The sequence below is a fragment of the Podarcis vaucheri genome, assembly GCF_965113315.1.
Source record: "Podarcis vaucheri genome assembly, chromosome: 16".
Lineage (NCBI taxonomy): Eukaryota > Metazoa > Chordata > Lepidosauria > Squamata > Lacertidae > Podarcis > Podarcis vaucheri.
Genome location: NC_138754.1, coordinates 30,591,972 through 30,605,637, shown reverse-complemented (window position 1 = coordinate 30,605,637; position 13,666 = coordinate 30,591,972). Strand labels below are relative to the sequence as shown.

The window sequence follows — 13,666 nt, the reverse complement described above, 5'->3', positions numbered from 1 at the left end:
TGTATAAATATTAAAACTAAGTAAATATCCCCCCTCTCATTTCCAATTTAATCTCCTCCCCACCCCCTCCTTTTTAATCCCCTCCAAATCTTTTTTTGTCTTTCCAGGAACCTTGTTTCTGACAAGCAGGAGACTCTAGCGCAATGTGCGGACTTCAGGAACAGTTTGCCATCGCAGGAGGCTATGCTGTGTTCAGGACCGTTAGCTATAATACAAGGGAGAACGTCTAAGTATGGACTTACTAAGCCTCGTGTTTTTCTTATTGTTGATGCCTCCTCAGTAGTTTCCGTGGCCTTATCCCTGGCAAGTAGCCGAATTTTGCATAGCTGGGGGCTAGTTTATTCCTCAAGGTTCGCACGCCCTTCTCACTTGGTGCAAAACCTAATTGTGAGAATCTAGAGCCACAAAAGCATAGAGCCACTGCCCTACTGGATTGGATTAAAGGTCTTTTTAGTCCCGCATTCTGTTCCCATCTGGAGGGCCAGGGAATAAAGACCAAGTGTGTGTAACTGAAGTAATTGAATAAAGGTAAAGGACCCCTGACCATTAGGTCCAGTCGTGACCGACTCTGGGGTTGCGGCGCTCATCTCGCTTTGTTGGCCGAGGGAGCCTGCGTACAGCTTCCGGGTCATGTGGCCAGCATGACTAAGCCGCTTCTGGCGAACCAGAGCAGTGCAGGGAAATGCCGTTTACCTTCCCGCTGGAGCGGTACCTATTTATCTACTTGCACTGGCGTGCTTTCGAACTGCTAGGTGGGCAGGTGCAGGGACTGAGCAACGGGAGCTCACCCCGTCGCGGGGATTCGAACCGCCGACCTTCTGATCGGCAAGCCCTAGGCTCTGTGGTTTAACCCACAGCGCCACCCTCATCCCTTAAGTAATTTAATAGTCACCCCCTGTTTACCCTGGTGCCCTTTTTCCTGCCTCTGTTGTCTCCCTCCTCTCTCCCTTTACACTGTGAGCTGTTTTGGGTAAGGACCTGCTCCTCTTTGTGGAGCACCATCTACAGGGACGATCCAATATTAATGGCAATAATTCAGAAGCATCTGCTGTTGTTGGCTTGCTGTTACAAGCACAGATAGCTTCTGGCTCGTGCAATCCTTCGTCCCCCTCCATTCCCGATTTGTGAGCAGAAGCTTCTGATCTCTTGGCGAAGCTGTGTGGAGGTGGAGCAGGGAAGAGAGAGTGTGAGCTCAAGGTTGCTGTTGAGTACAGCATAGATACGGACACCTACAGTTGAAGCAGTTGCTTCTTCCCTTCTGAAAACATTCCTGTCACTGTTCTTCATTGCAGCTCCGGGAGGCAAGCGGCAAGATTGTTCTCCATGCCCCATTTGGTGCAGCAGGAAACGACTCTGGCGTATCTGGAGAGTCAGGTAGCTGCAGCGCTGACTTTACAGTCAAGTCACGAATACCGCCACTGGCTCCTTATCTATGCACGGTATCTAGTTAATGAAGGTGAGGCTCCGAGTATGTATGTATGTGCTTCTTTGAGCAAATTTAACAAAAGAAAGAAGGAAGGAAGGAAGGAAGGAAGGAAGGAAGGAAGGAAGGAAGGAAGGAAGGAGAAAAAAGAGAAAACATTAGCACACTTTAATGAACATTAATATATCTCTCTCGCTTTAGACATATATAAGTTGATAGATATTTATTTAATTATTATATTTTATATACCCCCGTTCATCAGAAGATACCAGGGCGGTTCACAAGATAAAAAAGCACAAATAAATGATTAGAACAGGAGCAATAAAGCAATATCCCCCCCATCCCACAAACACATTTAAAAAGCTGTAGAATATGAATTGTCCGAAAGCCTGCTTGATGAGGAACGTTGTCACCTGGTGCCTAAAAATATATATGCCATCCAGATTTCCTGGCAGGTATCCAAACAAAATTGACATCTGTAAGAAGCGCATTAAAATAGCAAGGGCAGTCAGCTCCTTAGACCACCTCAGAATAAATGGTGGGTGTTTAAATGGTGGGAGATACCTTTCCCTCCCCCTTCCATGTTTCTCTCAATGCTGCTTATGCATCTCTTGTTTGAGAGTTTTTGTCCCCAACTCACCTTTGTTGCCTTGACCCCCTTGTCAGTACCATGGTCAGCAACTGGTCCCTCTCCTTATGCGCTGAGTTGCTGCAAACTGACCCACAAGGAACTCCTGCCCCTACAGACCCTCCCAGATGTTACAGTGAGCAGAGGCGGCTCTCCGCTGCCCTCAGAATTTTGGGTGGAATAGAGGTGGCCACGAGAGCTGCTAACTTGTCAGATTCCCTCTCCAAGAGGTGCATCAGGAACCATCATTACAGTGGTACCTCTGGATACAAACTTCATTCCGGGGGCCAATTCTTACCCTGAAACATTCGTATCGAGAGGTGCGCTGTTCTGTGGAAGCACAGGCAGCGGTAGCCCGCTTCCGCACAGGCGCCGGCAGCGGAAACCTTTCCTTTACAGTCAGACCTCGGGTTACAGGTGCTTCAGGTTGCGTTTTTTCGGGTTGCAGACCGCCGAAATCCGGAAGTACCGGAACGGGTTACTTCTGGGTTTCAGCAGTTGCACATGCGCAGAAGCGCTAAATTGCACTTTGTGCATGCGCAGAAGCACCGAATCGCAACCCATGTGTGCACAGACACGCCGTTGCGGACAATGTGGGTTGTGGACGATGCAGGTTGCGAACGTGCATCCCGCACGGATCACGTTCGCAACCCGAGCATCTACTGTAGAGTGGTACCTTAGATTAAGTACTTAATTCGTTCCAGAGGTCCATACTTAACCTCAAACTGTACTTAACCTGAAGCACCACTTTAGCTAATGGGGCCTCCTGCTGCCACCGTGCCGCCAGAGCACAATTTTTCTCATCCTGAAGCAAAGTTCTTAACCTGAAGCACTATTTGTGGGTTAGTGGAGTCTGTAACCTGAAGCTTATGTAACCTGAGATACCACTGTACTTCCGGGTTTGCTGTGTGCGTAGCCCAAAGCATTCGCAAAGGGGGCAGTTCATATCCAGAGATACCACTGTATGTAGTTTCTGTCATATGTTGAAGATGAACCTCTTTACCCTTGTCTTTGACACCGAACATGCAGTGGCGTAGCGTGGGGGGTGCCAGGGGTGCCAGCCGCACCGGGCGCAACATCTGGGGGGGCGTGCTCGCTGCCTCCGGAGTCGCCGAAGAGCCTCGGGCGCAGGCTGTAGCAGAGCCCCATGTCTCGTGGAACCGACGAGCTGGCAGCGGCTCTCAGCGCTCGCCGCGGTCCCCGCACGTCAGGGCCACGGAGGGCGCGCCAGGCAGCCCCTCCTCACCGACGGGCAGCGTTTGCCTGCGGGGCTCGGCCAGCGTGCTGGGCTGGCCGCGTGGAGTCGCCGAGGAGCCGCCGCCACCTGCCATGCCGCCCTGGCTGCTTCAACCGCGTCCGACAGCCGGCTCAAGGCTCCTTCCGGCCGGGTCTCCCGACGGGGTGCTGCGGGCGGAGGCTCCGGCACCAAGCGCCACGCCGCCCAGGCTCGGGTCGCTGTCTGGACGCGCGCAGCCCGCCAAACGCGCCATCGGCGGCGCTCTAGTGCCTACGCGCCAAGACCGCCCACCCGCCCCGACGGGCCCCCCCACCCGCGCCGGAGGCCGGCCGACGCACTGGCCCCAGAGCCGCCCCCTCCCCGCGCCAGAAAGAAGCCGCGTCGGGACTAGCCGGGCCGGGGAGGGAGACCGAGAAGGCTGCGCCGCGACGCCCAAAGACGCGCGTCTTGGCGTATTAATGACCATGGTTAGGTGTTAGGGGGCGCAAGTTACTTGCCTTGCCCCGGGTGCTGATAACCCACGCTATGCCGCTGCGAACATGCATATTTTAAGGACCCACCTTATTCCCATGACTCTCAATTTGTCTTAAACTGTTTTACATACTGTGGTTTTAAATTGTTGCACCCTACCCTGGAACCTTATGGTGCAGAGCAGGCAATAAATCAAATCTAATAATAGTAAACCATCAAAGTGTTGGTGCTGACCTTTAAAGCCCTAAACGGCCTCGGTCCAGTATACCTGAAGGAGCGTTTCCACCCCCATCATTCTATCTAGATACTGAGGTCCAGCGCCGAGGGCCTTCTGGCGGTTCCCTCATTGCGAGAAGCAAAGCTACAGGGAACCAGGCAGAGGGCCTTCTCGGTAGTGGCGCCCGCCCTGTGGAATGCCCTCCCATCAGATGTCAAAGCGATAAATAACTACCTGACATTCAGAAGACATCTTAAGGCAGCCCTGTTCAGGGAAGTTTTTAACGTGTGATATTTTACTGTATTTTTGGTTTTTATGGAAGCCGCCCAGAGTGGCTGGGGAGGCCCAGCCAGATGGGCGGGGTATAAATAATAAATTATTATTATTATTATTATTATTATTATTATTATTATTATTATTATTATGCTTGGATTCAACTGAAGCAATTCAGCTGCCTCTGAGTTTTTTCCTGACATTAACTTGACTAGCTCAGTCACAAAGTCAGTCCTTCGAAGAATGGAATAATATGCAGTGTCACTATCCATTTCTGGTTCTTAAGTGTGAATCAGACAATAGACAGAACCTTAACTGTCATGAACATGGATGGTCAACTTTTTTAAAAAAACAAACAAACAACCAAGTTCATAACAAATTCTTAACTCTGTCTTCTTGTTTTTGTCCTATTTCTTACTCAAGCAATTTATGGTACTCCTGGGATCTTGTAAGGGCTGCCCTCACTACGTTCTGCTATATGATTTATGTAAAGGATTTATTGTGATGCCTCTGAACATGATTTCACCTTCTGTCTTTTATCAGGGTTTGAATATCGATTGCGGGAATTATGCAAGGATTTATTGGGTCCAGTCCACAGCTCAGCTGGAAGTCAGTGGGAAGCAACTGTTGTGGTAAGGTGGCTTCCTTTCAGAATAGATTACACAAATTCCTTGCCTCTCTCTCTTCCTTTGTGACGCGGCAAAGTTACCAAGGAGAAGGTCCAAAACATATAGTCCTGGCATTCTGACAATCCAGCCACTCATCAAACAAGCAATCATTTATCATACAGTCACAGACCCACCAAAAACAGAGCAGAGAAAGAATAAAATCACACTTGTTTAAAATACAATACAATGCACAAGGTGAAACATATACATATGGGTTACAAACTACAACTAAATGAGAGCATCATATTCTAATATCAGCCAAGAAAAGTTTCAGGTACCATTCTGGTGTCCTTCCTGGGTGTTCCTGATAAGAGATGGCAAAGTAGTCTGTCAGGGAACTGACATCGGAGGGAGAGGCGAAGGGGAGGCTCCCAGATGATGCTGGCGAAGGACCCAGCAGCAGGGGGAGAAACAGCTCAGTAGAGGGGGAAGCCATTCAGCGCAACACCAGGGATGAAGGGGGGCAGATGGGGGAATTGGAGAGAGGGCTCCAAGACTCTTCACTGGACATCAGTGAGGAGAGCCCAGGTCCTCCACTACCCACACCTTCCCTGCGCAGAAGACTCCCGCGCAGTGAGAGGAGGAGGAGACTGGGTGTCAAACAACTTTTATGTTGGAAGAGGTTCAAGAAACGCCCACTGACGGATTCTGCCAGTGACTGAGGCAGCCGCGATGAGAAGGGGCTGTGCAGTCAGAAAGGTTTAACAAGGCAAATTAACCGAGAAAGGCACCAGCTTACGCACGAGTAACTCATACCTATTACATAGTCTATTACATTCTACTCCATGAACGTCACTTTCAAAGAAAACAGGACCCAACTTTTCAACTACTTCACCTGCAATGGGACACAGACAGCCCTTATCTGGGACACCTGGATGACGCCCTTCCAATATTGCTGAAGGGAGACAGTTATATCTGCCTTTAAAATAGATGGCGATACTTGGGGATAGTCAAATTACCTAGCAGTAGAATAAAAACCCATTATCTCCATTCAGAACACAAGCATCAAAATTGAACTCAGTAGTTTTACCCAGGCATTCCTTTGCTCACAAACTGCAACATCGTGTCCTGGGAGGCTGAAATTTTCTGCTACTCTCTTGTGAATACTGTCCTTCCTGATGTCAGATCTGTTCCCTTTCTCTTGCCACTGAGAATTGTATTGGTTGAGAGCTACAAATTAATGTTGCTTTTGTAAATATACATATATATATAAACAAAACAAGGAAAAGCGTAAGTATTAATAGTACTGTCATCCCATTAGTTGAAGAGAGGCTTTTAATGTGTTTTAATTCATTGGAAGCTGTCTAAAGTGGATGGGGCAACCCAGTCTGATGGGTGGCATATAAATAATAATTTATTATTACAGTCAAACCTCAGTTGTCAAACATAATGCGTTCTGGAAGCCTGTTTGGCTTCCAAAATGTTCGACAACCAAGTCGCAGCTTCCAGTTGGTTGCAGGAGCTTCCTGCACCCAAGCAGAAGCCACATCAGACATTCAGCTTCCAAAAAACATTTGAAAACCGGAGCATTTAGCTGTGGGTTTTTGGCATTTGGGAGCCAAAACATTCCAAAAACGCAGGCGTTTGGGAGTCGAGGTTTGACTGTATATTATTATTTTCTAGGGTTTTTTCCCTGTGAAGAAAGAGAAGGAAACCCAGCTACCCAGAGCACGGCTCACTTGTCTTTGAGGGCTAATAGTCCCTTATTTTCAACCAGTTAATTCACAGCTTTCCAGTCTCTGTGTCGCAACACGTTAGTGTGTAGGCGGCAGTGTGTAAGTGTGTCACGCAAACATTTCCCGTGCTCCTCCTGGGGCTGGAAAGGGGTTAGTTTAACGTCCTGTTTGCTAGTAAAAAACGAATCACTGTGTCTAAAATGTGTGCCGCCAAAGTGAAGAGTTAGGAAAGCTCTGAGTTAATTTGATGGCGAGGCCGGAAGCGGAAGCCACCTGCCTCTCCAGTGCAGGACCCAATTTGTTTTATGTCGGGAGGCAACAACAAGCATGTTGCTGGCTGCTCCCAGGGATGAGCAGTTGGGTCCTATTCCTCCACCCACCTACCTGTGTGATTATCCTTGGGCATGTATGTGAGCCAGTGCCTGCTTGGGAACATTATGCATCAATTTATTCTCTGTGAGTGATATGAAGCACTTTCCAGCACAACTGTGACCCTCTAGTTTTTCATGCAATACGTCCTCCAGGCAGACACTTACTTTGGGACAGTTGACGCAGAAAGAGAAAGCCCCCAATCTGCACAAGCCCACCATAGCTATAGGGACACGGGTGGCGTTGTGGTTTAAACCACGGAGCCTAGGGCTTGCCGATCGGAAGGTCAGCGGTTCGAATCCCTGCGACAGGGTGAGCTCCTGTTGCTCAGTCCCAGCTCCTGCCAACCTAGCAGTTCGAAAGCATGCCAGTGCAAGTAGATAAATAGGTACTGCTCCGGTGGGAAGGTAAACGGCGTTTCCGTGCGCTGCTCTGGTTTCACCAGAAGCTGCTCAGTCATGCTGGCCACATGATCCGGAAAAACTGGACAAACGTCGGCTCCCTTGGCCAGTAAAGCGAGATGAGTGCTGCAACCCCAGAGTCGTTCACAACTGAACTTAACTGTCAGGGGTCCTTTAGATTTACCTTTTCTCATAGCTATACAGGTGATTCCCCACTTACGCAGGGGAGAGCACCCTCCAAACACCCTTGAAATGCCCTCTCTGCCACTGTCTCTCCAATCCAGATTTAAAAAACCCATACACTTTACCAAAAATATCCACAACTGGAATTGAAGCTCTGGGGCCGGCAGAAGGCTGGAGGACACACACAGTTGTTGTTGCTGATGCTGCTGCTGCGCTACCACACACATTAGATGTTAGGTGGGGAGGCTGAGCAGCCTAAACAAAGTCCCACTGAGCATCCAGTCTCTTCTCCGTCCTTACTGATGTCCTCTTAGGCCTTTGTGGAACATCTCCTCGCAAGCCACAAGTACTCCAGCTCTCCTCTTCCATTTCCTGGTATGAATTAAATTACCATATTTTTTGCTCTATAAGACTCACTTTTCCCTCTTAAAAAGTAAGGGGAAATGTGTGTGCGTCTTATGGAGCGAATGCAGGCTGCGCAGCTATCCCAGAAGCCAGAACAGCAAGAGGGATTGCTGCTTTCGCTGCGCAGCGATCCCTCTTGCTGTTCTGGCTTCTGGGATTCAGAATATTCTTTTTATTGTTTTCCTCCTCCAAAAACTAGGTGCGTCTTATGGTCTGGTGCGTCTTATAGAGCGAAAAATACAGTAATTGTTTCCCAGTGTGCATACGTGGTTGTGCATATGTCAGTCAGATGTGGGGAGTCTCCTGTAATCCCACAATCAAACTCTGGTATTTGCCGTGTGATGGACATTAAAGGATTTATTTTCCTTTCCCATGCAGGGCTTACGCAAGCGAGAGCTCCTCAAGGAACTGCTTCCCGTCATCGGTCAGAACCTTCGTTTGCAACGGCTTTTCACCGAATACCAAGAGCAGCTAGATATCTTGAGGGACAAGTAGCGCCTCTGCAGATCTTTCTCTGGCCTAAGGGAAAAAAGAAACCAATTGCAGAAAAGCATTAATAACAGGTGGAAACGGAAGGGGCTATAGTCAGAACGGAATACTCCTGGGAGAGATGCGAAGAAGAACCAGGCCCCGGGGTGTTTTAATGAGCAAAATACTGATGATTTTTTGAAAGGAGGTGACAAGAGGAATGTGTGGGGGAAATGGGGATGAACAGAGCATGCTTTTGCACCCCCCCCTCCCCATGTGGAATTTGAGCATCGCTGCCGTGGCCCGTGGCCGCCATGGAAAAGTTCTGGAGAATGTCCTTCAGGGGTCCTTTTGATTCTAGATCTCATAGGGACAAATATCAAAGAGACTACCTGGGGGACCAGTTGGGTTTTGGATATCCCGTGAAAAGCACATTACAAGAAGATAAACTGAATATCTTATTAACCCTCATTCTAGGGTTCTTTGCTAAGGATTTATTGAGGCTCTGTCCTATATTTGGGTTATATAAGAAGAAGCCCCATAAAAGAAAAGGAAAAATTCATAAAATACTTAAGGAATTATGCAGCCAACAGACTCTCTTAACTGTGAATAACAATAAAAATTAAAAAAAAATAAATATTACAGGCTGTTCTATCACATGGACTATTTTTGTACTAGAATTTGCTAACTTGTAATATGAAATTTTATTTGGCCAATAACCAGAATTCCCCGCCCCCTTTACCCAAATCACCCTGGTTGTAATGAAACGTAACCCATTAATTATGACAGCTATATTGCTGAATAACTGTACCAAAATTAATGTCATCTGGTTTTTAATTTTTAACTATTTGTAAAAGGCATTTGTGGGGGAGGTGGGATGGGGAGGTAGCTGAAAAGGGAGGGGCTGGGCTTTTGGGGGAGGGGTTTTGTAAGTACAAATAATAAATGAACATTGCATTGATCTAAGAACAAAGTGGAAGTTATTGTGCTGCTTGTAGTAGCATTAAACTGTACGGGCCACAGCCTGTTTAAAACAAAAACTGAATGCAGCCTTTGTTTTCAGTCGGTAGTCATTTGTACAGTCATACCTGGGGTTACAGACGCTTCAGGTAGCGGGTTTTCGGGTTGCACACCGCGCCGAACCTGGAAGTACTGGAACGGGTTACTTCCGGGTTTTGGCGCTCGCACATGTGCAAAATCACTAAGTCATGCTTTGCACATGTGCAGAAGCACCGAATTGTGACATGCGCAGACGCGGTGCTGCAGGTTGCGAACGCTTCGGGTTGCGAACGTGCCTCCTGCACGGATCACGTTCACAACCAGTGTTCACTGTATCTATTTTGTCTGTGGGTCATCACTGAAGCATCTTTACAAACCAAGCATGAAGGGGAGGAAGGAAGCTATATCGCACGAACACACAAGTATTGGGATTACATAAATAAGTTGGTCATAAATAATTTTAGAAGAGGCATTCATGGTAGGCAATAGCTGTATTTGTTTAGCTATAAGCTAAACAAATAATAAAACTCTGTAATAAAACAGAGAGCAATAATAATAATAAAAATAAATTAAAAGGTTGAGCCAAAAATACACTCTTAATTTCCCGGTCATCAGTGTAGACACAAGCAAAGTAACTGCATTTTTTTTTTTGCTGTTTGATAATGAAAACAAACTCTCTAGGTGTGACTAGGTTCCTGCAACTAAACTCCTAACAAATATTTTTGACAGGGATCTTTATATAAAGAACAATATCCTTTGTGGCGGTTTCACACATTGCACAAAAATACAGTTCAAGGGTTTCTTTTTTATAACAGCCATCCAAAAAAGCAGAGAGCAAGACATTATATCTTTGTTCTATAAAAGTGATTCTGTGAGTAGCTACGGTTATTAGATCCAATTAGTTAGCTTGCTGATGATCTGGCTGAATGCATGGAATGAATAAAGAGCATATCAGCCAGTCTTGCCCATACACAAGAAGGATTGGTTGTGGTTTAGACATAGGCTGGCTCTCAGTTCAGCTGGCTCTCAAAACCAGTGGCAAGTGTATAAAAAAGGTAAAGGGACCCCTGACCATTAGGTCCAGTCGTGACCGACTCCGGGGTTGCGGCGCTCATATCACTTTACTGGTCGAGGGAGCCAGCGTACAGCTTCCGGGCCATGTGGCCAGCATGACTAAGCTGCTTCTGGCGAACCAGAGCAGCGCACGGAAACACCATTTACCTTCCCGCTGGAGCGGTACCTATTTATCTACTTGCACTGGCATGCTTTCGAACTGCTATGTGGGCAGGAGCTGGGACTGAACAACGGGAGCTCACCCCGTCGCAGGGATTCGAACCGCCGACCTGATCGGCAAATCCTAGGCTCTGTGGTTTAACCCACAGCGCCACAGAGCGACTATTTACTTTTGGAAGTTAAGGGGCAAACCATAAACTACAGAAACCCAAACACCAGGGTGGGCAGGGTTAACATTCAGTTATAGATATTTAACCACCGAAGTTTGGCATTCATGGTATTTTGTTAGGTGGTCTCCGCTGCAAGTGGCACAGCATATTCTGGGCTGCTTCATGAAGAAAGGCAGGATAAAAATTGAATTGGGCCTAGGGCCCCATTCCTTCATAAGAAGAGCTGTCTCATAGCATGTCAGACTCTTGGCCCATCTAGCTCAATACAGTCTACCAGTGTTCCTCAAAAGTGGGTCCCTAGCTGTTGTTCAACTACAACTCCCACTATCCCTAGTTAGCAGGACTAGTGGTCAGGGATGATGGGACTTGTAGTCCAACAACAGATGGGGAGCCACGTTTGAGAAACACTGGTACACTGACTGGCAGTGACGCTCCGTGGTTTCAGACTTGAGTGTTTCCCATTCTATCTGGAGATGGAACCCAAGACCTCTATGCAAAGCAAGATGATCTGTCAGTTGATACATTGGCCTTCCCAAATGGCCATCAAATAACCCATGTCATGTATAAACTTGAACCCAGTTAAATAAACCAGTTATAAAACTCAGAATGGCTCTCCATTTTTACACCTGTGTTTTAACAAAAAAAATAATAATACTGTATTTATGTTGCCTTTGATTTTATAGCTTGTTTTATGTTTATATTGATTTTTTAAAAATAATAATAATCATTGTAAGCTATCCAGGTATCCCTCGTGGGTAACCTGTGGATGTAGAGGCAAAAGTGGACTCATTCCAACATGTTTTGCTCTTATCAGCATGAGGGTGCCATATCTGACAGAGTCTTGCAGCCACAGAAAGTTTAGGCTCAATGTGATTCAATGCCTTCTCATACATGACACCCTTCTGAAGGTGTGGGTGCATCTTTGTAGTAGTCCATAATATATTGGAAGGAGGGTGTACATCCTCCAGCTCCTTTTTCATTCAATAAATATTTTGACTATTATTGGCATAGGTTCACATACATGAGAGAGACTTGTGATGAAGGAAAGCATTAGGCTGGATGTACGCGGGTGGCGCTGTGGGTTAAACCGCAGAGCCTAGGACTTGCTGATCAGAAGGGCAACAGGGTGAGCTCCTGTTGCTCAGTCCCTGCTCCTGCCAACCTAGCATTCAAAAGCACGTCAAAGTGCAAGTAGATAAATAGGTACCGCTCCTGCAGGAAGGTAAACGGCGTTTCCGTGTGCTGCTCTGGTTTGCCAGAAGCGGCTTAGTCATGCTGGCCACACGACCCTGAAACTGTACGCCAGCTCCCTTGGCCAATAAAGCGAGATGAGCGCCACAACCCCAGAGTCGGCCCTGACTGGACCGAATGGTCAGGGGTCCCTTTACCTTTACCTTTACCTTTAGTTCAGCATCATCTGCCTTAGAGAGTGATCTAATATTTCTACTAGTATTTAGTAAACAAAGCTGAAATGTTGAAACTGCCACAATTGCCAGATATTCATTTCCACCATCATCCATTAATTGATACTAATGAACTTACAAAATGGGGGGGGGGATTCACCCATCAATGAATTCCTGCCCTTAGATACTAACCCTCTGTAGCCACTAGAGCATGATCATTCTTGATTGGGCTATTGGCAGTGGCGGGTTGAGTTTATTTATTTAATACTTCTGTAAATCTTTTTCTTTTAATGTAATATTTTAAATATGTTTTATTAAGGTGATTTCAGTTAAAATAAATAAAGTGATACAGAAAAAAGAAGGAAAAGTGTGAGAGAGGAAAACCAACAACAAAGACATGTATAAAAGCGAAAATATGCAAAAAAAAAGCAATATATGATACTCCCATACATTCTTGTATATATTGGTATAGTGTTATTGTCCTAGTGCTTATATAAATGCTAATAGCCTACTACATTTTGTATAAACTTATATTTCTGCAAATCTTGTGGTTCCTCCAAGCCTGTTGGCTTATATGTCTCTCTTGATAATGGCTATATAAAGGATACTGTACTCAAGAGAACGGATTTTGGGAGCCCTTGCAATATATTAATTCCCAACTGTGGCCAGTGGACTACCAGGGGCTTCATTCAAGTGGAGTGCCGCATGTTCGCATTAAATACAGTTTGGTTTTTAATTGCTTCATTTATTTATTGCAATCTGAACTCTGTGGAGTGCAAACAGCAAATACAATAAAAGTGACCCGAAAGAGAAAAAATGTAGGTAAACCACTCACTTTCATACAGGGCTATTATTGCTGAGTATTCATTGTGCAGAATAGTGACAGCTACTCAGTCTCCCAGGAGCCGAAAGAGACACCTATGCTTATTTTATATTCCCAGGAAATGTGATTCCCAAGCTTTTTTTTTTGTTTATTTCTTTATTTATCCAGGGCCGGATTTAGGTTAGATGAGGCCCTAAGCTACTGGAAGGTAATGGGGCCCTTTAAACGTCCAGCTGTCCTTTGGCAATAACAAATTGTCGTTTTTTGTGTTGAATATATGCTATATGGTAATTTATGGACCTAGTAGTTATCTAAAGCCATTTACACCTAACAAAATATGTATTTTATCAAAGTAATTGTTGAACTGAAATACAATTAAAAAGAAGTATATTATTAGTGAAATAATTATTAAGCTGTAACTTAAGTTTTTTTCCTTTAAATTTTTAGGGGGCCCCAAGAGAGTGGGGCCCTAAGCTATAGGTTGTTTAGCTTATACGTAAATCCGGCACTTTATTTTTTAAAGCTGAGAGAAGAGGGAGCGCGAAGAAGCGCGGAACTCTTAAAGTGCCGGCTCGGTGCTTCCGGTTAGGGGGACCCCTATGAGCGGCGCACTTCGCTC

General features: G+C 46.2%; 1 protein-coding gene across 1 annotated transcript in view; it reads left to right on the top strand.

The window, feature by feature from the left end:
- The window catches only part of HIRA (histone cell cycle regulator), a 68,945-nt gene extending 59,632 nt beyond the window's left edge, over positions 1 to 9,313 (top strand). Inside the window, exons 22-25 of the mRNA XM_082203060.1 lie at positions 108 to 230; positions 1,293 to 1,456; positions 4,793 to 4,881; positions 8,330 to 9,313. Of these exons, the coding sequence (XP_082059186.1) occupies positions 108 to 230; positions 1,293 to 1,456; positions 4,793 to 4,881; positions 8,330 to 8,446 (493 nt within the window). The 3' untranslated portion in view covers positions 8,447 to 9,313. The remainder of the gene's footprint in view (positions 1 to 107; positions 231 to 1,292; positions 1,457 to 4,792; positions 4,882 to 8,329) is intronic.
- The last annotated feature ends 4,353 nt before the right edge of the window (positions 9,314 to 13,666 follow it).